The sequence below is a fragment of the Plectropomus leopardus genome, chromosome 11 (genome assembly GCF_008729295.1).
Source record: "Plectropomus leopardus isolate mb chromosome 11, YSFRI_Pleo_2.0, whole genome shotgun sequence".
NCBI lineage: Eukaryota > Metazoa > Chordata > Actinopteri > Perciformes > Serranidae > Plectropomus > Plectropomus leopardus.
The window spans coordinates 14,976,152-15,001,873 of NC_056473.1; the positions used below are offsets into that span (position 1 = coordinate 14,976,152).

The 25,722-nt window shown below is 39.3% G+C and overlaps 1 protein-coding gene across 5 annotated transcripts in view; it reads left to right on the forward strand.

Moving 5' to 3' along the window:
- LOC121950463 (transcription factor SOX-6-like) overlaps window positions 1-25,722 on the forward strand; it is a 155,199-nt gene that overhangs the window by 117,479 nt on the left and 11,998 nt on the right. For 3 of the 5 annotated variants that reach the window (XM_042496467.1, XM_042496470.1, XM_042496468.1), the window contains exons 13-17: window positions 8,136-8,244; window positions 8,392-8,421; window positions 10,933-11,103; window positions 13,410-13,623; window positions 17,185-20,181. In XM_042496467.1, the coding sequence (XP_042352401.1) occupies window positions 8,136-8,244; window positions 8,392-8,421; window positions 10,933-11,103; window positions 13,410-13,623; window positions 17,185-17,530 (870 nt within the window). In that variant the 3' untranslated portion in view covers window positions 17,531-20,181. The remainder of the gene's footprint in view (window positions 1-8,135; window positions 8,245-8,391; window positions 8,422-10,932; window positions 11,104-13,409; window positions 13,624-17,184; window positions 20,182-25,722) is intronic. The other 2 variants (XM_042496469.1, XM_042496471.1) reach the window with 2 other exon arrangements.

Genomic DNA, 25,722 nt, shown 5'->3' on the forward strand with positions numbered 1-25,722 from the left:
AAATAAACAGTAATTCTATTATCCTAATAAAAAAAAATATACCCTGTCAAAGCTGACAGAAACAAAATAAAACACACACAAAACAAGTCTTGGTTTGTCTCTCCACTGTTAAAACTTTTACAAACTCTGGTTTGGTTAAAAGCTCTCTCTCAGTAGGAATCCTTTCCATAATGTTGTGAGACACTTAGAACAACAATCTTAACTGGTCAGTGGCAAAAACAAGCACCGTTAAACAGCGTAAACTGACACTGCACAAATGCTTTCAGCGGTTACATTGGAATAGGTTTAGCTGCTCAACACCAGACCAATTTCCAAAAATTGTTGCTCAGTCACTTAGACAAAAACAGGAGAAAAATGAGTACAGGTTGAAAATACCAAAGTAAACCTTTAATGCCTCTGTTATAATAATGTAATTCTTTAGAAGAGGCCATCTTTCATAATAAATATAATTACTTTTGATACAAACAGTAAGTACATGTTGCTGATAATAATTTTCTACTTTTACATAACAGTGCAGAAACAACTCAGCAACATTAACTGCCTTGCTCCAGAGTCTGCACTTTATTTAACCAACATATTTTGATATTTTTATTTACCAGCCCTCAAAAGAAGCTATGCTTGCAGAGGAAAAAAAAAAGAAATTTAGAAAAAGTACACAACAAAATCTCATATTATCAAACACTTACATAATTTAAACACGTAACTAATTAGATAACCAAATTTCAAATTACCATCATTTGCCAATTTCTAAAGAACATAAAGCCTTGTTTCGAAGTTTTTCAGCAGCTGGGCAGTACACTCTTTCTATATAGTTTTACATATCAGTAAACTCTGGAAGGCAGGAACTTAACTGAGAGTGTTTTTATATGTGCGATCACAACTTGTCCTTCAGTGAAAGATGTGAACACATTTTGCATACAGCGTTCAGATCTACGCCGGACTCTCTCTTAGTCTACATATACACAGACAGTGTTGTGCATTTATGTGCTAAAAGAGCCCCTTGATTGAACATGATCATGTTTTTAGTAAACAGTGAGTCTTATTTTAACTCTGACAACAGGTAATGCTTCTAATGCAGTATGTTTTATGGCACCTGAGGATTTACTGTATCTGGCATGCTGGTGTTGTGTTGAACACTGTTTCACCGGTGATATGTGTGTGCCCCCACCTAAATCTGGACCATATCTTATCCCTAACCACGAAGGGGAGCACGAAGCATTTTACACTGGCATGGCCAGTGAAACTGTCAATTCAGACAGTGCAGCTAACGGAAAAGTTACTGCTAAAGCCTGTTAATCTGAATGTTAGAAGGAGTTTTATTGACAAATCAGTGCAGATTCCAACAGAGAAAAACCTCACATTTTTATGCAAATTGTGCCCAGGTCTGAAAAAAACTAATCATAACATCAGCCTCATTGGCAACAAATTTTTAAATGACACATTGAGTCGAAGCATCTCACCATTCTTGGGAAATATCTGCATGTGAATGATGATCAGACACTTTATTTCATTTTTAAAAAACGAAATGCACAAAAACTAGTTGGATTTTTATGGCTCTGTTCAAAATTCGAATTGTGAACTATAAACGTAAGCTTATTTCTTTTAACCCTTTGAAATCTAGAGTGACATTGCTTTTCTTGTAATACTCTCAGATGCCTTTCGCAAGTATTTCAACCTTTGAACTCTAAGAAAATTGGTGGGATATATTTCAGAAATATGGGAAAAGGGCAAATGAGCAAATAGGTAAGAAATGTTCAACAAATTGCAAGAAATTGGTACATATAGAGATTTCTTAAAAAAAAAAATAGGGAAAAATGTCTAGGAAAAAAAAAATAAGCCAGGGAAAACCATATTTATAATTATCAGATCGTATCACATTTATCATAATTGCATATTTAAAACTATGTTACAGAACTATTATATTTTAAACGCCTCTTCCAGGTCATTTTCCTTTAAAAGAAATCATCTATTTTAAATTTAGATTCTCAGGTATTTTTCATTACTTTTTACTAATTTTTTTGTCATTTTTGAGTCATTTCTTTAATTGTCCATGTTTTTGAAAGAAATCAAGCCCATTTGATCAGGGTTCGAAGGGTTAATGTGTTTAAACTGAACTTTGAGTTCACTCTCGTGAAGTGTGAACATTCGCATCACTTCACACAGACAAACCTCTGTAGATCTCCTCGCTGCTGTGTCTTATTTTCTCTAGTATTTCATTGGCCAAGTGTTTGAGTTCTCTGCTCAGCTTGTGCTTGAGTCTGAAGAAGGTTCATAGATGATATTTGGTGTTGTTTGGCTCGGGCTGCAGCTCTTGAGGACTTCTCTTTTCTCCTCTCTTCTCCACGGCCACCCAGAAGCCAACAGCTTTGAAGAGGGAGCAGCTGGGCCAATGACAAGTGATGGTTTTGGCGTGTGAGCGTGTGTGTGTGTGTGTGTGTGTGTGTGTGTGTGTGTGTGTGTGCGCCTGCCTCGACTGAGACTGAGTGGGTGTTTTTTTGGGAGAGGAGATGGTGTTAGCATTAGTGTGTGTGTGTAATGGAGTCCAGCTCTCCACTTGCCCCAAAGGGGGGGATCCCGGCCTTGGGGTTTTAGCCCAATTAAAGGGCCTTTCTTGGGGAAGGGACCCCCCCCCCCCCCCCCGCCCTCCCTTTCCCGCCCCCCCTCCCCCCCCCTCTCGCCGCTAGGGCCTTTTTGGGGAAGGGATAAGGGGCCTTTGTTGGGGAAGGGACCCCCCCCCCCCATGCTCACCTCTTCCCCCGCTCACGTCTCCCCCCTTTGTGCTGAGGGAGACAGAGCCTTTGTACCGGGATCTCATATCCAGAGGGACATCCATATTCCAAAACATCTTCAATCAGTCTGATCGACCAATCACAGATTCCAGGGATCAGACATTCAGTAAAATGGGGAACATGATTAGTCTGGCTCTCCTGCGCAATTGATCCCATGCTGCTTGCAAGGATGAGGAGAAGGAGGAGGAGAGGAACTCATGAATATTTTAGGGGAGGAGACTTTGAACCCACCAACCCCAAGTAGGTCATGATTGGTGCACTCCAAGGATAGGCTGTTTTGAATTTTTTGGACTTGTTTGCCTTGCATCTTCAGGAGGAAAACATCCAAAAATCTGGCAAAATATATCTCTGCTGAACTTATCCTCAGTCCCAAGTCGATTTTTTTTTATAAGTCATTATGCTAGTAAACACTTAGAAACTCATAAATATAAATTATACAACAGCCTATACTAATAAATTGTTTATTAAGATTTAATTTGAGTTGTCTGCTGCAGGTCTGGCGAAAAACCCCACCAATGATCCCAAATCAGTTTATGCTTAAAAGAGCGTTTTGCACAAAGTTAACTTTAAAATGATTACAGATTAAGGTGTGCATTGCAGGGAGAGCCCTGTGTGCTTCCCGAGCTCTATATTTTCCAACTTTATAAGAACAAAACCAAAGCAATGCAGTAATTTGGTTTATAGCTCCATGCCTCCTAATAAAAAGCTCATTTGGAAAGTCTCAAAGTAATTGTTTCCGGTTCGAGGACGACAGCAGGCTGTAGTGTTTGTTGTCAGTTTGTTATTCGTTACCTAACAACAGCAGCTCAAAGACTCTTTCTCTTAGCTTTAAATACATAATTTTTTCTTTGGGACGGAGACGTTTTTTGTGTGCTTTTTTTCTGAAGCACTCAAAGGCTTTGCTCTGTCTTAAACAATTCATGGATGGAACTTGCTGGATACTGAGAGTGTGACTCAGCTGCTCCACCTCGGGAGGCCGCGAGACCGGCTCTTTTTCTTTACCTTGGATTTGTGTGTTGTTTTCTGTTCATCAAAAAAATTTGTCGCTCAAATTCTCTGCTCAGAAACTTTGAAGCTCCAGCCAAGCCTTTCTGTTTTATGGCATTGTACTAACATGGTGTATTAGGGCTTCTTTGCAGGGAATGAGACAACTGCTGTAAATGGGATCGTGGTGTAATATTAAATGTTGAGCTATTTATTGCCCGTGCTGATTCGACTCGAAGGACGTCATCGTGGTGACGTCTGAGTGTGTGTGTTTGTGTTGATTTCGCTTTCTGTTTGTGTATTTTTGTCACACAGCATTCATTTTAAGCATAGACGACATAGACATTTCCCTGAGAGCTGAAAGTGATCCTGTGCTCCTTTGTGTGTGTGTGTGTGTGTGTGTCCTGGCTCTGCGCTGGCCTTGGCCATGTTAATGTCATTATAGCTGGTGTACAGACGCATGGCCTGGCCAGTTAGTGGCATTGTTGAGTATCACCTTACGCTTACGTTGCTTCCAGCTGGCCTGCGGCTGCCAAAGCTCACTGAAATAGCCACTGTGTATGACTGTGTGGGTGTGTGCATGTATGTTTACGTGTGTGTGTGCGTGCGTGCATAAAAGCTTGAACCTTTTTTTTTTTTTCATCTAAACAGCCACAAAACACTCCCCAAACCCACTTAAAGGAAAACACCAAGTTTTTTTGGAGATTGGCACATCACTCAGCTGACATGTTTTGGATGAAAACACCAAAATCAACCATGTGTTTCTGGTAGATTGGTCACCCAAGCTCTAATTCAGTTGAATATAAAGCAAGAACACGTAAAAGTCTGCATGGTACGTTTTCTAAAAAGTGTGACAGCTGTGCACAGGAGCTTGGTAAAGTTTACATGCAATATGATAGAGAAATTACACACCCCTTTGAACCACGAGGGACTAGTTTTCCTGTTTCCAGAGGAGGTGAACATGGTGGGTGATGGCAGACGGAGTGCAGGTAAATCTACAGGCCAAAAAAGAACGAGCACACAATTTTTTTCTTCTAAATAATGCTGGGTTTGCAAGCGATCACTCCACAGCTGATTCTAAACTGCAAACATTGAATGATGGGGACGTGGATGTTTTTGGTGTCTGTCTTGGTGTCTTAAACAAATATTGATTTGGATCTGTAAGAAATAAGCCAGATACCTTCATACAACAAAAAGAAAGAAATGAATCTTAAGACAAAGTTTCACTGAGCAAAAAAGTAAAGATTGAAACTAGGGCTTATACGGCTACCCTTTAATATAAAATTAATTTGCCATCAGAAGCGGCATCAGGAGTGAGCAGAAGTTCTGACATATTTTTATTGTTCTTACCATACTGTTTATCAACCATATCATTTTGTACTTGTTAATCGAATTGTTTTAACCTTCAGAGTTTTCGACAAAGCATCCAGTAGCGCCCTCATCCTCTATTTCTTGAATATGCACATTTCTTACTTACCAGATCTCTAAATTTTAGGGTGTGTAATTTAATGACATCCATTATCAAGAAAAGAAAGATGTATTTTGTCTGTAGCCTGTCGAATAAAGTTGGTCAGCATGCTGTTGGTAGAGCGGAGTAAGTCTTCAGGAAGGCGATGAGGGAGGAAATGGTTGTATAAAAGTTTATATTGGCTCTGCTGGGTTAGTTTGAGTGAGTTTGGGCTTTGTAGAAAGTACGCCTGGTGCACCGACAGCTCAGACGCTTCCAAGTCTTGATTAAAGGTCACCGTAGTGTTGCCGTATTTGAAGCCTGAATGATATACATTATAATAATGTACACTACAAAGCTGAGTCTGGCACCTGCAAATAGACTGTTGAGTGTCTACTTCTTTGGGGTTGGAGCCTCAAGGGGTGGTGGCGGGGTGTTAAGGGCTATGAATAGGAGGACTGGTGAAAGGGAGAAGGAGGGGAGGAGTGGGGAAGAAACTGAACGGGGCTGACTGACAGCTCTATCGGCACAAGTCTGAAAAAGGAAAGAGAGCGAGAAAGATGAAGAAAATAGGAAGAGAGAGGGAACGCCGGGAGGGGGACGGAGGAGGTTGCCAAACTTGATTGGTCCGGGAGGAGACAGTAAACGGTTGCGGGTCAGCTGGAGGCAGGCCGTGCTGGCGGTGGGCGAGTTGTAACTGTGGTAATGAGCTCAATACGGTGCGGATTAAAAAAAAAAAAAAACAGTCATGTTTGGAAGGTTACCCAGGCAACACACACGCCAAGAAGAGGAGAGACCAGGCGGAACAAAAAGAGTCGGGTGTCTCTTAAATTTAGAAATATACATTCAGCAGCAATATTGGACTGCAGGCGTAGTCAAAACATCAGTGTTAAAATCCACAGTTGTGATTTGTTTCTGTTGTGCTTGTTTTAGTTTTTAAAGTGAATGTTGTGCTCTTACTTCCTCCAGTTTTTGTCATTATACTTGATATTTTTAATTAGTTGTCAAGCTAAATCTTCCACTTGGTTTAATTCATCATTGACTGTACCTCATTGTGTTTAATTAATTTAGTCCGTGGTTCGTCAACTTGCCTGCTTTGCAATCAAGTGCTACTCTACTCTTTGCTCCAATTCAGACCAGCGTTAATGTCATATGGAGCGTGTGACGGGTGGATTTTACAGTCTCAAAGCCATTCAGATAAAAGGTTTTCCTGAAACGTGTGCTCCCTCTTCACCGTAATTGCCTCAACATCAAGACCCCAGAACCTCTGACATTGACTGGTTTTTAACCCTCTGTGATGAAGACAAAAGCATTTAGAGAAGCACAATCCAGCACAATACAAATGGAGTCTCATAAAAGAGGGAAAAAAGTCTTATAATGCTGCTCCAAGAGGCAGCAGTCCAGTATCAAACCAGCAGGCGCACCGGCCAAACCTATTTCAATCTTGACTAAACAAAGCAAAGACAGCTCCTTATTGCATTTGCCACAAGAACTTTCAAGTAGACCAAAAGTAGACCAACCACAGGGAATATTTGCAAATTATGACCCAGGTCTGCTGTTAATCTGTATTTTGGATCAGTCTACCTCTATTGATGCTGTCCTGGTCCATTTTCCAAAACCCTAACTCTACTGTGCATTAGTTTTCCATCAGTCTCCTCCCATTTACCAGCCACATTTGTACGTCTCTAACTACTTAAGATGTTTATGAATTATACTCTGTAGCAGATCTAAGAAAAGTATCGCAAAGCAGTCATGTATAGCATCATTTTGAGAATGATAAATTTAATCTATGTTAACTTTAAATCTTAGGAGCACTAAACTTAAACTCCCAGAGGTCCAAAAGCATCATCATGTGCAATCGCTGCTTTCGCCAAGCTATTGTTTAGCAGTACAAGCTTAAGAAGAACTTTGAGCACTTATTCTTGTCTCTGGTCTAGTTTTCCACTCCTTTTGCTCCCTCTATCTCCCTCTGTCTCTCCTCCTTTCTCTCTTTTCTTTAGTCCTTTGTTAGGCAGTTGCTTCCTGCGGTGAGCATGGCACTGCCCAGGCACATGTTCTGTGGTGGGCCTGATTACAGCCCTGCCGTAGTGCTGACATTGGCCCGCGCCGACTCCTCATCTATAAACACACACACACACACACACACACACACACACACACACACACACACACACACGCCGGCCCCTAAGTTCCACCAACTCTGCCAGCGGCTACCGCGGCATGACTTCACCCGGCAACCATTCCTTGCGTCAAACAAAATTCCTCTGTCACCAGAAAAAGAAGGAGAGCCGAGAGGAAGGGAGGCAGAAGAGAGGAGAGGAGGAGTGTAGATGTGTGGTAGCTGTGCGGAGGGTTCGATGTTTTCCACCACAGTTTGGGAGCGTGGTGGGGTAATTTTAGGTGGAAGGCCCCAAGGCAGGCTGCTTGTAGACGTTATTTGTCTCAGCAGTGGAGTGGCAGCAGAGAGAAGAATCAGAGAGAGTGCATGGTGGTGGGAGTTTGGGGAAGACACTGTTGATTAGCATGACCCTGAAGGGGCTATGACTAGTCTGTTAGTTTATCGCATAACCAACATCATGACTCATTTCCCTCAAATGTACTGTAAATTAAAAAAAAAAGTAGTGCCCCATTTTTGGGGGCTGTGCTGGACTTCCCGCTTTGCTAACTCAACCCTGCAATTAGTTTTATTGTCATTACCATGAAAGTCATCCCTAGTGACCCAATTTATAAGATGCCAGGCATAGACAGGGACATGATCCAGATGTTAAATAATATGGACTAAATTGGAATTTAAAACTTAGAAGCATTTTGGCAGCTTGCGTCACATTTCTCAAACTTCAGCAAATGCTGCAGCCGAATCCTGATTATTTGCAGCTTGTTTTGAATAGTGTTTTATTTTTCTTCTCATGTTGCAGGAGCGACTGCACTATGAGACACTGGGCCAGCACCTGGGGAAGCTCGGGGACGATGCTGGGAAGATGGTCCATCGAGTCATTGACCTGACGAGACCAGAAGATCTGGATGGTAAGCACATTTTCTGTGCCAAAAGGGCTTCTTCAGTTCTGAAAGAGGAATAAGTTCCTCTTTCAGAGCTAGTTGCCTACAATATAGCTCTTAGAATTACTATGCCCTGTATGTCTGGCAATCTTCACAAACTTATTCTTCTTACAGGTTTCCTCTTCTTCAACCACTCCTCTCATGGTTTGTTACATTTGTTTTGCTTTCTTTTCTGACTGCTCATTTTGGGTTGCTATAATCTTATTTTAGAAATGTATGCAGATGCACGAAAGACGAGATAAAGTGAAGGGCTAGAGGGGCTGAAAGGAACGAGTAGCTGTTTCTCAGAAGCAGAGTCTCAGAAGCAGTCACATCCTGTTCTAACTAAATTGATACCAGTGACCCTTAACTCTGTGGGCCCCACACAAAAGAGGCCCTACTTCTGGTGGTCTGCCATCTCAGAGAATCCACCATAAAGAAGAATGCATCTCCCAGAAAGCCAGAACATGCAGGTATTCAGAGAATACAAATGTTTATTGTGCTCCTAAGGAAGCAACATTTAAGGACACCCCAAAACAGCTAAATAGAGTGTTATATGTTAACATTATACACTCTGTAAAAAAATGACGCTCGTATTATTACTGCAAATACATGTCAAGTGGCTGAATCTGCCTTTTTTTCCACAATGAGTGTTTGTGACATGAAATCCCACCCAGTACAAGTATGCAAACAAAAGCATGCAATGACAGGCAACAAGTCCGTTAAAGGGATAGTTCAGATGTTTTTCTAGTGGGATTGTATGAGTTACCAGTAGTGTAGTACAGTAAATACCAGTCAGCACATCAAACACACTAAAGCTAAGTAATGCTCTGAGCTGGAAGGGTCAGCAACATAGGCATTTTAGCCCGCAGTGTAATGTAACAATATTTTATGGTATTTTCCTTTGAGTTTTTATAATTTTGTAAACTTTAACTTAATCTGTTACATTTCCTAAATATGAAAACCGGAGGCAGAGCATGTGAGCGGAGTGGAGCGCACGGAGTTGTACGTTCTGCCCACTCGCCCGCTCAGAGGAGATGCAGGCCGCTTCGCTAATTATTGCTCCACCCTTCAATCAGATTTCACCCGCTCCACTCACATCGCTCAGCACTTGATCCAGAAGAAGAAAATAAAAACATCTGCCTTGTATTTTAATTTTAGCTTGTTTGACTTGTGAGAGCGCAGGTGGTCCCTCATCCTCCTCTTCCTCATGTTCAGCACTGCCACTGCTTCTGGCACCCGCGGTCACCTCACTTTCCTCTTCCTCAGTGCCAGGGAGGAGGTTAAATGCTTTTATCATGTTGCTGTCAGTCACAATCCAAATCACATGCCATTGCATGTCCAGTTTTTCAGTATACTGTTGTACTTTTGGCAAATGCGATTCCAGATTGAATCTTTTCCGACTGAAACAATGTCTTGTGCGAAATCACTTTCATCTGTTACTTTTACAGGAATAGTACACCTGTATGTATGACTTCTCAGCTTACTTTTTAATATGCGGAGCAAAATTGTGGTGGGATGGAGCGAGAGATAAGGTGATGCTCCAGCTTTTTATCAAAAGTGCTCCGCTCCGCGCTCCAGACAAAAATACTCAAGTAATATTTTAATAAGTGACTTTAATGTCTACCAGAGTATGGCTTTCAGGTACTTCATCTCTCATTGATGTTAGCCACCTAAAAGAGCATCACTTTAAGTGTATGTTACATTTAGAAAATTTTCAAAGCTTTACCTTGCCGTCAGACAGCGATTTCCAACAGGGAACTAAGGCTGTTATGTCGCTCCTTTCAAAGCAAGACTCTATTGACAAAAACATTGCTTTTTGCTCACTAAACACAGGAGCTGCTGCTCTACCACTGTCTCAATCAATTACTTTTATTGTGTTATTGTGTGACTTTGGCATTTAAAAAGTTAGTTTGGATTCGGCAAAAGCCAGGCATACACACAAACTAACCAACTGATTGAGGCAGCAGTAGACCAGCAGCTCTCTTGTAAGCTAAAATTTGTTTTTGTTAATGGAGTCTGGTGGCTTTAACAAGAGCATAAATGGGGAACCGAGGCCATTAATGGCTTCTCGAAACTAGGTAACTAAGTCATATTTCAAAAAGATCTGAGCTATCCCTTTAATAGCCAGTGAAGTTTACTGGAAAAATAGTTCTCAAAATTTGTAATGAATATAAGCAAAACTTCACGTACTGTGTGTTGTATGTAGTTGGCAGATACTGTTGCTTAAAATACCTTCTGTGAATGTAGTGTGAGGATTTGACTTGGTGTTAAAATCTTTTTTTCTTTCTCCCAGCCCACCTGTAACTCATAAAACACCACTGTTTACAGGCAATGAGGAGTTGAGGGAGGCTCATTGTGGTTTAGTTTAGCATCAGAGGAGTAAACACAGGAGCATAGACACTGAGATACTATCGAGCGGAAGCAAACTGACGATGGTGTGTATACTTCATGTGTGTTTGTGTGAGCATGTTGAGGGCATCCCAGCAGGACCCCCATCAGACATTTTGTTATACTTTTGTTATACATCCTCTCCCACGGATGAAGCGGTGACGAAACAAACAGGAAGGACTCGTCTATATCAGAGCAGTAGCCTGCATTTCAAGCGTGACAGTATGTAAGATAAAAGTGTCAATGATGGGCATTCAGAAAATATCATTCCTTTGTGTCACACAGGGAGTAACATCACAGAGGCGCGAGTGTTCAGGGAGGCGCGGGGAAGGAACAGTGCTGAGCCCCACATCAAGAGGCCCATGAACGCCTTCATGGTGTGGGCCAAAGACGAGAGGAGGAAGATCCTGCAGACCTTTCCCGACATGCACAACTCCAACATCAGCAAGATCCTTGGTGAGATTTTGGGATTTCATCTTGACAGAGGGTGTTCAACACTTAACCTAAACTACCAGCATTAAAGGGACAGTTCACACCTAAAATCAAAAAAGCATATTATTCCTCTTACCTGTTGTGCTATTTATCAGTGTTGTTTTGGTGTGAGCTGCAGAGTGTTGGAGATATTGGCTGTAGAGATGTCTGCCTTCTCTTGACTTGTTATTACATTTTATTTTTCCCCCAAAAAGCGTATTGGTGTTTGTGATAAATATTCAAAAATAGGAGAAAGCAGAATTTTAAAAAATCGATGATACAAACACTCTGATGAAAACAGAATTTTCCAAATGTACCTTTTGTCATCAATTATGGGCAGATAATTGCAGCATATTTATCCCCATTTTCCTCCAGACTTTCTGTTCTGTAAGTATATTCTGGGCTGCTCTTGCCACACCTGTACTATGAACTCTATAATCAGTTTCCTATCCCAGCAAACTCATCCCTTTTTAGATGATATAAAATCTGTGCTTAAATCCATTTGAAACAACTTTTTCATTATTCAGAAAAAAAAACTTTGTCGCTACAGAAGTGTTATTGCCTCCCTCCACTATCTTGTTCAATAAGCACATTTGTCAGTTGATGATCTTCAATCCTGTACCTCTGTACTCTACAGTTCACAGGGTATATTACCAGCAGGCTGCCGACTATAAGAAGGACTAGTGTGCTTTTAAACCTGGAACACTTCACACACAGAGCTCCACTGTGTCAGTCTGACTGGTGTGATGGATGCATTCAGTTATAAAGTGGCCATGTTGATACTAACCGCCTCGACACAGATAGCCATTCACGCGGTGCTGAGCATAGAGGTTGTTTGCGAAATGTTCTGAAGACCTCCACTGTCCGATGCAGGGCCGTAGTGAGCTCCAGGGTTGCTGGATGTAAATTCTCTTCCTGAGCAACATTAACAAATCACTTTTTCTGTGGTGGGTCTGTGTTGCTGACTCTGAGATTAACATGGGCTCTGATGAAGAGGCATTTTGTGTTTGATGGCATGCTTCCTGCATTTATATGATGTATCATTCTTATAAAAAAAAAAAATCTCACCAAAATCTAGTTGGGTAATGTTCCCTTATTATAATGAATTATTATTGTGAAATTATTGTATTAAAATATTATTACAGTCAAATGCAAATAGTAAAATCCAGTTTGTAGGAATCATCAAAAATAGTTTTCCAGTAATACACAACTGTGTATGTGTGTATGACTATATGTGTACAATGCATGCCTCTCCAAAGTAATAACACAGCTGGACTTTAGGGAGTGGGTGGCAGGCTTGAAAAAGCTCCTTTCTGTTTCCTGTGTAACAAAAGCACAAGACTAGTTTGTGATAAACCTTGATAAACAGAGAAGCGAGGCAGAGTGTGTATAGTCAGTTGTCAGAGTGCTTCGCAGATGTGCTGCGTTCCTGCAGTAATGGCCCTGTCCACTTGTTCAGAAGGTCCTCTTACCGGGGAAAATAAAAAGTACACAATGTATCATTCTTCCTGAGCCAAGAGGGAGCAGAGTGTAATCCACTCCTGATTTTAAACAGCCTCCTCGCTAAAATACTTGATGTTGTCTGTTCACATGACAACATGCAACCTTAGGAAACCACCAGAAACGCTGACGTTTTTATGTATAAACCAAGGCTCTGTGACCCTATTAAATGATTGATGTAATGTGCAGCTGAGGTGACAGTATGTTAGCATCATTTGATCACTGATTCAGTGCTCATTACATAAATTTGATCACATACTATGTGTTCAAACACTATTACTGAAACAATTTATAAAAGCATGTCAAAACCTTTTTCATCAGTCTCTTAAATCCTTAAAGGTAAGGAAATTAAAGTTTTGTCACTTCCTAAAATTCCTATTGTGTCTCTCCATAAACTCTGTAATGCTGAATTTTTAAAAGAGTGCTACACATGATTTGTTGGTATCTGTTTGTAAATAGTATAGTCAGTAAAAATGATTATCGCAATTTCTGTAGCTTCCTCTTAGATATATGTTGTTTATGGTCTGGAGCTTGGTCATTACCTTCTCATAAAGTACTGACCTCAACTGTGTGCTGCATCAAAAATACTCGTGTGCACAAACATCTGTAACATAGCAAAAAATAGGTTACTTTTGTGTGAGACTATACATTGTTCTTAAGAAAATCCTGTATACATTCAAGATGTATACAGAGAGAGATGTGTGAGGAGATATGTATTATGACAAAGCTAAGTGAAACTTAGGGCAAAAGAAAAACAAAAGACAACAATAAATCTCAATCATTTTCTCTAGGCTCTCGCTGGAAATCCATGACCAATCAGGAGAAGCAGCCATACTATGAGGAGCAGGCCCGCCTGAGCAAGATCCATTTGGAGAAATATCCCAACTACAAGTACAAACCGCGGCCCAAGAGAACCTGCATCATTGACGGCAAGAAGCTGCGCATCGGAGAGTACAAGCAGATGATGCGGTCACGGCGTCAGGAGATGAGGCAGTTCTTTGTTGGGTGAGTGCCAGTGTCAGTCCAAATGGCAACGTCCGCACCTAAAAAATAAAGTCAGTACACAAGTGCTAAAAACTGCAGTTCCTCTAAAGGCCACTAGAGGCTGGCTCCAAGAATGAGTCAATCCCCATAGACACCCATGTTAAAATGGCCAACTTAACATTAGAAATAAACATATTTATAACATGGTACAAAAACTTTTATGGTCTTCGTAGTAGGGCTGGGCAACAAATTATTATTGACATCATCTTTTGAGACTAGATATCATCTTAGATTGAGGATATCGTAATATTGTAAGAATTTTATTTTCCTTTTTTTAACAGCAGTGTTACAGTTGTTTTATATACAGTATACTACATCAAATTATATTATGCATTATTTTGGTCACTTCTGCCTCCAAAAATCCAAGATGGTGACAGCCAAAATGCCAACTTTGAGTTTTCAAAACCAGAGTCCAAAAGCCAATGGTTGTTGTCACAGTGGCTACATCCATCATTTTCATACAGTCAGTGGTGTCAACAGAAAGGTTCACCCTAAACATCAGCTTGCTTTCTGTCAACGGTAAGTTCCCCCTAGGTGATATGATGAATGCATAATGTCTCATATACAGTTTGCAATCAACCTCTATAGCAAGATTTTTTTTTTTACTACGAGGTATCATTTCAAAGAAATAGGTTGTTCCACACATTTTTTTTCCATCACAAGCCTTGGATCACGCATATGCTTTCTGTCTCTCTAACACTGACTAATTTTCTGTTGCAGCTGCATCCTTTTAGTTTAAACATCCCATCATACTTGCCACCTCAGCCTCAGTGTGGGTATTTATTTAAAAGATAATGTTATTCATGAAGACATTCTGGGGGCATATCAGTCAGGTTTTATTTTTTGATTATGTTTTTTCGTAGCACTTGTGTCACAGTATGAATATAAAAGAAATACACTCACCAGAGGTTTGTGGGGTGACTACCGAGGTTTATGGACCATTCATGAAAGGTTTCTTCTTGGAGCCTTCTGGTTGTATCTGCAAAACCTTTTAAACATTTGCTGAAGAGCATTATATTTAGTGTAGTCGGTGCAGAGAGGGGAAAAACAGTGGCATTGTCTTAATAGGAACCAGCCATGAATGTGTTTAAAGCCATCACAGTGGCCTGTACTTGAGATGGATTTACCAGAGGCCACGGCTTTGAATAGGAGCGATTTTTAATAGCTTGTCATTTATTAAATTAGGACAATGCTGGGCGCTTGCGGGCAGTGAAATTGGACACAGACAGACATAGTGGAATATGAAATGTAAGCAGATGTTTGAGAAGGAACTAGAGCCAGGCAGACGTCACGGGCTGAATGCCACATTTACTGTGTGTGGTCAAGTAAATGCAGAAAAAAGCTTATGATTCTCTGAGCCTGGTCTTTCAATCAAAGCTAAATCAAATAGCTACTGGGAGCCAGTACACAACGAGTTTCTGGCACATTCCATAGAACTAAACCAGTGTTGTTTTAAAGTGTTTAATGTGAAAATGAGTCTGTCAGAGCATATGGTGGTAATTGTTTCAGAAGACAGAGGAGGGAAAACTGTTAGGTGAGAAAAGTGACAGCAATTTTCCTGCTTGATGTGGCTCATTTGAGGAGCCAGAGGGTCTGTTTGAGTGATGTGCGTTTACCCTCATTCCATTTATATCTTAACAGGTTATTTAGCTGATGCTGCCGTGAGCTGGCAGTGAGAACTCTGTGTTAAGACATGCCCGACCAGATGAAAAGTGTTGCTGTTTAACTTTTGTGGCCTCAGAATCAATGTTTTGTACAAAGCAGTTTGTTCAAAGGATCTGCCTGGTTTGCCTCTGCTGACGGTGTGCCCCTGTATATCAATGTTATCTGCTGCAAGGAAAATTTATTTATATAGCACCTTTCACAGACACCAGTCACAAAGTGCTCCACAAACACAAAAAATAAAAGCAAATATGTCAAAATCAAACCAAGATAAAAGACAAAGTGAGAGTAGATAAAAGCACAGGATTAAAACACTGTATGTTGCTCAAATGCCTGTCTGGGCAAGAAGGTTTTAACTGCTTTTTAAATGACTACAGAGTCCACTGACCTCAAACTTGCTGGTAGACTATTCCAAAGTTTGGGGACTGCCACTTAGAAAGACAGATCTCCCTGAGTCTCGAAATGTGTTCTAGGATCACTTAGAAGACCCAGAGAGGTGGATCTAAGAGCTTGCTTAGTAGTGTATGGAAATACCAGGTCACTTACTGTATATATTGTGCGGCCTGGCCATGTAGGGCTCTTAAAGTGAGCAACAGGATTTTTGAAATTGATTCTGTACTTATCAGGAAGCCTGTGCAATGAAGCTAGAACTGGAGTAATATGTGACCATTTATTGGATTGGGTAAGAAGAATTGCAGTAGTCTTAGCATGATGAGATACATGCATGTATTAGCATCTCCATGTCGTTTCTTGATACTACAGACTTAAGTTTGGCTATGTTCCTGAGATGAAAAAAGCAAGATTGGGTCAGTGTCCTAATGTATGTATCAAAACTCATCGAATGATCAAAAAATACACCAAGATCACGCAGACTAGATTGACATGAAGTTGATAGGGTACCAAGGTTATGTTATGTTTGATTGTTGACTGGAGGATGTCAGGGGCAATAATCAATACTTCTGTGTTATCTGCATTTAACTGCCGAAAATAATTTTCCATCCAGCTCCTGATGGCAATTAAATAGTTTTCCGATATAAACAGTTTGTGGACCTCATCAGGTTTATATGAAAAATACAACTGGATGTTGTCAGCGTACAGATGATAAAAGATGTTGCTGAACTCACTGATTATCTGTACAAGAGGCAACATATACAGAAAAAATAAAATGGGCCCCAAAACCAATCCCTGAGGAATCCCACATGACAAAGTAGCAGAGTCTGACAGAAATTCCCTAACAGAGACTGACATGGTTCTATCTGAAAGATAGGAGGAGAACCACTCTAATGCCATCCCAGATATGCCCACCAGGTGCCTTAGTAATGCCAAGTCCCACAGAACAGAGTCCTGTAGGTCAGCACTGAAATCGGCGATCCTTTTGGACTGCTTGGTGGCTGAAGCTCGACAGTGGAGTGTCCTTCCCCAGCTCACATGAAAGCCGTTGAGTATCCTCTTTAAGGATTAGCAGTCTTCTTGTTTGCTTTCTGGACAGGCACAGTGTCCTCATCAGGCAAAACTGGCATGATTTAAGTCCAGAAGGTCTAAAATCCACCGTAAAGCTACAGTGGCCAGTCTAGCTATCCGGCTAAAATCAAACCAGGCTAGGCTAGTGGCAGCCAAGGACTCGTAATATCAGTCATGTACTTAAAAAATCAAAAGATTCGATTACTAAGAAACAAAAACTAGGTAAAAATGCTTACTTAAAACGACAAGGCACTACAAAGAGTATCATAAAATAATGCTTTAAAGCTGAATAAAATAGTGATTGAGCCTCTGTCCAACCAAATCCAATCCCAGTAATAAAGTTCTGCTTCATACCCTATTGTTTTTTCCTTGTTTTTTCTATTCTTTCATGTTTCTCAGCCCTCAACCACCGATGCCTCTTGGCAACAGCCCAGGTGGAGTCGGCGTTTACCCGGGTGCCATAACCATGGCAACAACAGCCACACCATCCCCACACTTGACCTCAGACTGCTCCAGCAACTCCGCAAGCCCTGAACCTGCCATCCCAGTCATCCAGAGCACGTATGGGATGAAGTCCGAGCCTGGTGGTGGAGGCAGCAATGGCAGTGGGGTGGGAGCTTTGGATCTGCCCAGCGACCCCACCAATGGTGATGATGACATGGACATGTACGAGGACTTTGAGGATGAGCCCAAGTCAGACTATAGCAGCGACCACGAGACACAGGAGGCCGTCAGTGCCAACTGAGCACGCTCAGGATGTCAGTTGTAGAAAGAGAAAAACAGAACTCCTGTTATACTCAGAGACACTTTTTAAAAACACAGTTTATTAAAGAGACCTTCAGGCAAACTTTCAGGACATGTTTCATCATGCACTGAGCATGCCCAGACAGGATTCAGACTCAGCAGACATGCTCAAAAAGTTCTTGGACAGTAACTCCATTGATGTCCGTTTGAAGACGACGGCTGACAGAAACAAATGTGACTCGAGCAAACAACCCGAACAGACATTCAGACATCCAACTGACAATGAACTTCAGTTTCCTACACTTTGACAATCTTATCAGGAGTGATAGAGGAGAGAGAGCAAGAGAAAATGAGAGAGTGGGACAAAGGACAAATGAGCGACGAACACATTGCTGTGTGGTTTGTAAAGAGCATGCATGGATTTTGAAGCATCAGGAAAAGGTCTTCAACAGCTATTTGGTCTTAAATGTGTAAGGAGTGATTTAGTTTTTATCATTATGTATTTACTTTTTTGTGTTTTTGTTTCCTTTTTGTTCTTTTCTTACTGTTTTTTTTCTTTTTCCTGACAGGTCACTGCCTGTACAAACTCTGGACTGTCGGAACTTGAAATTTGAAAAAGTTTTAATATAAATCCTAGCTATTGTAATCTTATAGTCTTACTTTGTTTCTTACGAATACAGTGCATCTACATCTTGTTTTCTGACAAACTGCTTACATTACATTTTTTTTTATATCCCAGCTCAGGTATGATGTGCCAGCTTGTGAATGTGTTTTTTTTTGTTTGTTTTTGTTTTTTGTTTTTGTTTTCATACAAAAGAGTGGTAGGACTTTTCAGACTTTCAATGAAATAAAGGGAGTTAAATCCCTTATATCACATTATTATTATTATTATTATTATTATTATTATTATTATTATTATTATTATTATTATTTTTTTTATTAAGGTAGGTAAGTAAGCAAGTACCCAGGCATTGTACAGATTTACTTGTAATGTGCCAAACCTACATTCACATTTACTCGGGATGTTGTAGTCTTAACTTCCAATGCTGCAAAAAAGTCTTATACAATCAGCTTTTTCTATCAGATGAGATGAGTTTCTACTCGATAATTGCTGGCTCCCCTCCTGGCCCAATCACAGGCAGAGCTCAGGGAGGTTTTCATCGCACTCGCTCAGTCAAAGACACACACACACTTCGATCTGTGGCAGCCCCTCCAGATTAAAGATGTAGTGAGACGAGTTTGTTCTTCAGTTCCACTGCTTTGGTGCTTTGATGAACCACATTGCCCATAGTTCCTTGAGGCAAAACATCAGCACATTGTGATGTTAGTGCAGTAGGGTGAAACCAAATGCCAATCTTTGACATTTGAGTCTGTCCCTTTCAACCTGGCCAAAGATATAGGAGTTTTTCTGGCTTAATTTCTGCTGAGACACTTAGACTTTAAAGAGTTCTCTGTTCATTCAGCATCAGAGGAAAGGGGATGAGCAGCCCCAGAATTACCCTACTGTAGGAAAAGGTATTCTAATATTCTGGATCCCTTCACTGTATTTTGAATCGTGTTTTGAATTGGTACAAAAGTGTACAAAATGTTACTATTTTTATTAGCCAATATTTGTAAATGTCTTCTCAGCATCACATGGGAGAGATACACCAAACTTGTGTTTTAAAAAAAAGAATTTATATAGTTGCAAAATAAGAGGTCTGTTATTTCAAAAAGGGTACCTTTTTCTACATTGCATGTATATTTTGACGTAAATTATTAAGAGAAGAATGGAGGTAAAAAAGGTGCATAGTTCTCAATCTGCTTCTCAGTCAAACACCAGTCAGAGCAAAAAATTTCCACAGTCTGAACTGAGATGTTCCTCTTTCGTCTTGGTGTGGCCCAGTGGTCAGCACCATGCTGGGTGTGCACACTTTTTCCTCTCTTTTACTCCAATGTCACATTCTTTCTCCGAAGACATGTTTTGTTTTGTTTTGTTTTTTGTCGCTTTTCACTACACTGCATTTTGATTACTTTCAACATCGGGGCGCTCTGGTGGTTTCTGGGCACTTTGTTTAGCTGTTAGCCGTTTCACACATCTTCTGACTTCCTATTTCTGACCATATCTGGCAGTTTTTACTTGGAAAAGCTTCACAAGCTGGGACTGAACATTGGTTTTTGCTTGCATCACAGTAAACAAAAAGCCTCATGCATAGACATTTCTGTTAGTGTCATACGCATCCTAAGCACTGGATATAAATTCTATGTTTTTTTAAAGTATTGACTAATGTGAAGTTGTTGTTTGATTTTCAACATGATAAATTAGAACAGTCAAAAGTCACGTTTGGACTCTATAGGAAGCCTCGTACATGCCAGGCACAAGTAAAATGCCATTTCATTAGAAGCATTTCATTTATCGAAGCAAGTTTTGCTGCCGCAGCTCTCGTGGGGTCACGCCACCTCTGATCTTTTAAAACCTCATGCTCTTGTCTGTTGTGACCTGCAGAAGCGGGACATAAGTTTCCTGGTCACATACATTTTGTGATGAGTATTGTATTTGAAATTAAATTGTGCGTTTTAACATTTCATTGTATTTATTAGCCAGCTTTGGCTCTAAAAAGTGTCAGTACAACTTGGTGAGAAAGACAATCAAAAATAAATAAATAAATACAAGTTTAAGACTTGGGATTTTCCTTACAAATCTGTTACTTCATCATTGCTTTTAAAGTATTTCTTTGACTTTTGTAGAAGAATAAGTATATTGTATATTTTACAGAACTGTACATTTACAGAAAAGCATTCACACCTATTGTGTTGTGCATGTGAAAGGACTGTGCACAAGTTACAGGTAGTGCTGCATGAATTTTTATTTCCATTACGCCAAATAGCACTCTGACTTTCCAGGCATCTAATAATTTCCAACACAAGGCTTTCTGTTTCAAAAGTCAAGCTATTCCACTTGGTCTTTATATTTTGGTGGCCCATTACAGTATATGTGGCCTATTGTTCCATTGTGTGTGTGTGTGTGTGTGCGTGTGTGTGTGTGTGAGGTAACACCACACATCCTGACTGTGCTGTGGTGTATACGCCTCGGCGCCGGTGCTTGCTGCAGCCAATCCCAGTGTTGGCTGTAGAGAGAGAAACAGAGGGCTCAGCCATATGCAGCCACATCATAAATCTAATTGTAATTCCCAAATCAACTGTAGCGTCACCCTGCGAGGCGCGCCGGCAAGTTTGTCACACACTCCTTTGTGTGCACTTGTGCGCGTGTGCATGTGCACGTGATTTAGCATTTAGTTGGGAGGGGTGTTTGAAATCATACTTGTGTTGTTGCCATGCTAATCTCGTTAAAAAAAATCATAATTTACATTTCCTTTTTCCTCTCTGCAGGATGAACATTAGCTGTTTTCAAGTTGACAGATTGTTTCTGTGTGTGCACAGCTGTGCATATATGAGGCCTTCAGTGCTTAAACAGAGGAAAGTGTATGCATTTCAGTTCATAGTCATAATTTCATAGATTGATACATTCACTACAAACTTCAACAACTTCAACTACAACAATCGTCACACTATAGTATGCAAAAAAACCCAAAAACAAACAAACAAACAAAATAAAAACGTCATAGTATAGCATGGTATAAAACCTTAATAGTGTAATATGGCAGAAAAAAGTCATTGTATGATATGCCATAAAAATGTCATAGTGTCGCAGGCAATAAAAAAAATTAGCATAGCATAGTATGGTATGAAAAGGTCATAATAGGGTAAGGTATAAAAGCGTCATACTATGCAGAAATGCCTTACTATAGTATGCCATAAAAATGTCATAGTATAGAACCCTAACATGCCATCTGAAATAGTGAAGCTTATACTGTAGCATGTCATCCAGAATGGCAATACAAAGTCAGGCTATACCAAGTTGTCCGAAATAGCCTTAAAAAAGTCATAATATAGTATATAGTGTGAATTAGAGTAAAAATAAAAAGTCATTGTATGAACTATTCGTGGAAAATTCATACTAAAGTACTGTATCCAAAATGGCATGAAAACAACTCAAACTGGGGTTTGTGATTTTTTTATGCTATTTTGGTTGACAAAGCCTACCATAGTATGACTTTGTCATGCTATTTTGGTTGACATACTATAGGATCAATTTTTGGTGCTATTTTGTATGGAAGCAATAAAAGGACTGTCTTCTTCTTCTTTTTTATTTCCTCTGTTTTCGCATCATAACGACATTTTGGACATTATTTCAACATGCTATTTTACAGGTTTTTGGGCCGTTTTGGAGGTTTTTTCATGACTGTCTAATATAACATGACTCTACATGCTGTGCTAAGTGGTTTTCAGCTGTTTTTTGGACATGTCAAATTTTGACATTTTCGCCATACTATAGCCTTGCTTTTTTGGACATTTTTTCAATGCTAATTTTTAGGTTTTTGCAACATTTTTGGAGGCTTTTTCATTACTGTGTACTACAACATGACTCTACATGCTATGCTAAGTGGTTTTCAGCTATTTTTTGGACATGTCAAATTTTGACATTTTCGCCATACTATAGCCTTGCTTTTTTGTTAATTTTTTCAACATGCTATTTTATGGGTTTTTAGGCCGTTTTTGGAAGTTTTTTTCATTACTGTATACTATAACATGACTCTACATGCTATGCTAAGTGGTTTTCAGCTGTTTTTTGGACATGTCAAATTTTGACATTTTCGCCATACTATAGCCTTGCTTTTTTGGTCATTTTTTCAACATGCTATTTTATGGGTTTTTGGGCCGTTTTTGGACGTTTTTTCATTACTGTGTACTATAACATGACTCTACATGCTATGCTGAGTGGTTTTCAGCTGTTTTTTGGACATGTCAAATTTTGACATTTTCGCCATACTATAGCCTTGCTTTTTTGGTCATTTTTTCAACATGCTATTTTATGGGTTTTTAGGCCGTTTTTGGAAGTTTTTTCATTACTGTGTTCTATAACATGACTCTACATGCTATGCTAAGTGGTTTTCAGCTGTTTTTTGGACATGTCAAATTTTGACATTTTCGCCATACTATAGCCTTGCATTTTTGGTCATTTTTTCAACATGCTATTTTATGGGTTTTTGGGCCGTTTTTGGAGGTTTTTTCATTACTGTGTACTATAACATGACTCTACATGCTATGCTAAGGTTTTCAGCTGTTTTTTGGACATGTCAAATTTTGACATTTTCGCCATACTATAGCCTTGCTTCTTTGGTTATTTTTTCAAAATGCTAATTTTTGGGTTTTTGCAACATTTTGGAGGCTTTTTCATTACTGTGTACTATAACATGACTCTACATGCTATGCTAAGTGGTTTTCAGCTATTTTTTAGACATGTCAAATTTTGAAATTTTTGCCATACTATAGCCTTGCTTTTTTGGTCATTTTTTCAACATGCTATTTTATGGGTTTTTGGGCCGTTTTTGGAGGTTTTTTCATTACTGTGTACTATAACATGACTCTACATGCTATGCTAAGTGGTTTTCAGCTGTTTTTTGGACATGTCAAATTTTGACATTTTCGCCATACTATAGCCTTGCTTCTTTGGTTATTTTTTCAAAATGCTAATTTTTAGGTTTTTGCAACATTTTGGAGGTTTTTTCATTACTGTGTACTATAACATGACTCTACATGCTATGCTAAGTGGTTTTCAGCTATTTTTTGGACATGTCAAATTTTGACATTTTCGCCATACTATAGCCTTGCTTTTTTGTCATTTTTTTCAACATGCTATTTTATGGGTTTTTAGGCCGTTTTTGGACGTTTTTTCATTACTGTGTACTATAACATGACTCTACATGCTATGCTGAGTGGTTTTCAGCTGTCGTTTGGACATGTCAAATTTTGAATTTTCGCCATACTATAGCCTTGCTTTTTTGGTCATTTTTTCAACATGCTATTTTATGGGTTTTTAGGCCGTTTTGGAAGTTTTTTCATTACTGTGTTCTATAACATGACTCTACATGCTATGCTAAGTGGTTTTCAGCTGTTTTTTGGACATGTCAAATTTTGACATTTTCGCCATACTATAGCCTTGCATTTTTGGTCATTTTTTTCAACATGCTATTTTATGGGTTTTTGGGCCGTTTTTGGAGTTTTTTTCATTACTGTCTAATATAACATGACTCTACATGCTATGCTAAGTGGTTTTCAGCTGTTTTTTGGACATGTCAAAATTTTGACATTTTCGCCATACTATAGCCTTGCTTTTTTGGTCATTTTTTCAACATGCTATTTTATGGGTTTTTGCGCCGTTTTTGGAGTTTTTTTCATAACTGTGTACTATAACATGACTCTACATGCTATGCTAAGTGGTTTTCAGCTGTTTTTTGGACATGTCAAATTTTGAAATTTTCGCCATACTATAGCCTTGCTTTTTTGGTCATTTTTTCAACATGCTATTTTATGGGTTTTTGGGCCGTTTTTGGAGGTTTTTTCATTACTGTGTACTATAACATGACTCTACATGCTATGCTAAGTGGTTTTCAGCTGTTTTTTGGACATGTCAAATTTTGACATTTTCGCCATACTATAGCCTTGCTTCTTTGGTTATTTTTTCAAAATGCTAATTTTTAGGTTTTTGCAACATTTTGGAGGACTTTTTCATTACTGTATACTATAACATGACTCTACATGCTATGCTAAGTGGTTTTCAGCTATTTTTTGGACATGTCAAATTTTGAAATTTTCGCCATACTATAGCCTTGCTTTTTTGTCATTTTTTCAACATGCTATTTTATGGGTTTTTGGGCCGTTTTTGGAGGTTTTTTCATTACTGTGTACTATAACATGACTCTACATGCTATGCTAAGTGGTTTTCAGCTGTTTTTTGGACATGTCAAATTTTGACATTTTCGCCATACTATAGCCTTGCTTTTTTGGTCATTTTTTCAACATGCTATTTTATGGGTTTTTGCGCCGTTTTTGGAGTTTTTTTCATAACTGTGTACTATAACATGACTCTACATGCTATGCTAAGTGGTTTTCAGCTGTTTTTTGGACATGTCAAATTTTGACATTTTCGCCATACTATAGCCTTGCTTTTTTGGTCATTTTTTCAACATGCTATTTTATGGGTTTTTGCGCCGTTTTTGGAGGTTTTTTCATTACTGTGTACTATAACATGACTCTACATGCTATGCTGAGTGGTTTTCAGCTGTTTTTTTGGACATGTCAAATTTTGACATTTTCACCATACTATAGCCTTGCTTCTTTGGTCATTTTTTCAACATGCTATTTTATGCGTTTTTAGGCCGTTTTTGGAGTTTTTTTCATTACTGTGTACTATAACATGACTCTACATGCTATGCTGAGTGGTTTTTCAGCTGTCGTTTGGACATGTCAAATTTTGAAATTTTCGCCATACTATAGCCTTGCTTTTTTGGTCATTTTTTCAACATGCTATTTTATGGGTTTTTAGGCCGTTTTTGGAGTTTTTTTCATTACTGTGTTCTATAACATGACTCTACATGCTATGCTAAGTGGTTTTCAGCTGTTTTTTGGACATGTCAAATTTTGACATTTTCGCCATACTATAGCCTTGCATTTTTGGTCATTTTTTCAACATGCTATTTTATGGGTTTTTGGGCCGTTTTTGGAGTTTTTTTCATTACTGTCTAATATAACATGACTCTACATGCTATGCTAAGTGGTTTTCAGCTGTTTTTTGGACATGTCAAATTTTGACATTTTCGCCATACTATAGCCTTGCTTTTTTGGTCATTTTTTCAACATGCTATTTTATGGGTTTTTAGCGCCGTTTTTGGAGTTTTTTTCATAACTGTGTACTATAACATGACTCTACATGCTATGCTAAGTGGTTTTCAGCTGTTTTTTGGACATGTCAAATTTTGACATTTTCGCCTTGCTTTTTTGGTCATTTTTTGAACATGCTATTTTATGGGTTTTGCGCCGTTTTTGGAGGTTTTTTCATTACTGTGTACTATAACATGACTCTACATGCTATGCTGAGTGGTTTTCAGCTGTTTTTTGGACATGTCAAATTTTGACATTTTCGCCATACTATAGCCTTGCATTTTTGGTCATTTTTTCAACATGCTATTTTATGGGTTTTTGGGCCGTTTTTGGAGTTTTTTTCATTCCTGTCTAATATAACATGACTCTACATGCTATGCTAAGTGGTTTTCAGCTGTTTTTTGGACATGTCAAATTTTGACATTTTCGCCA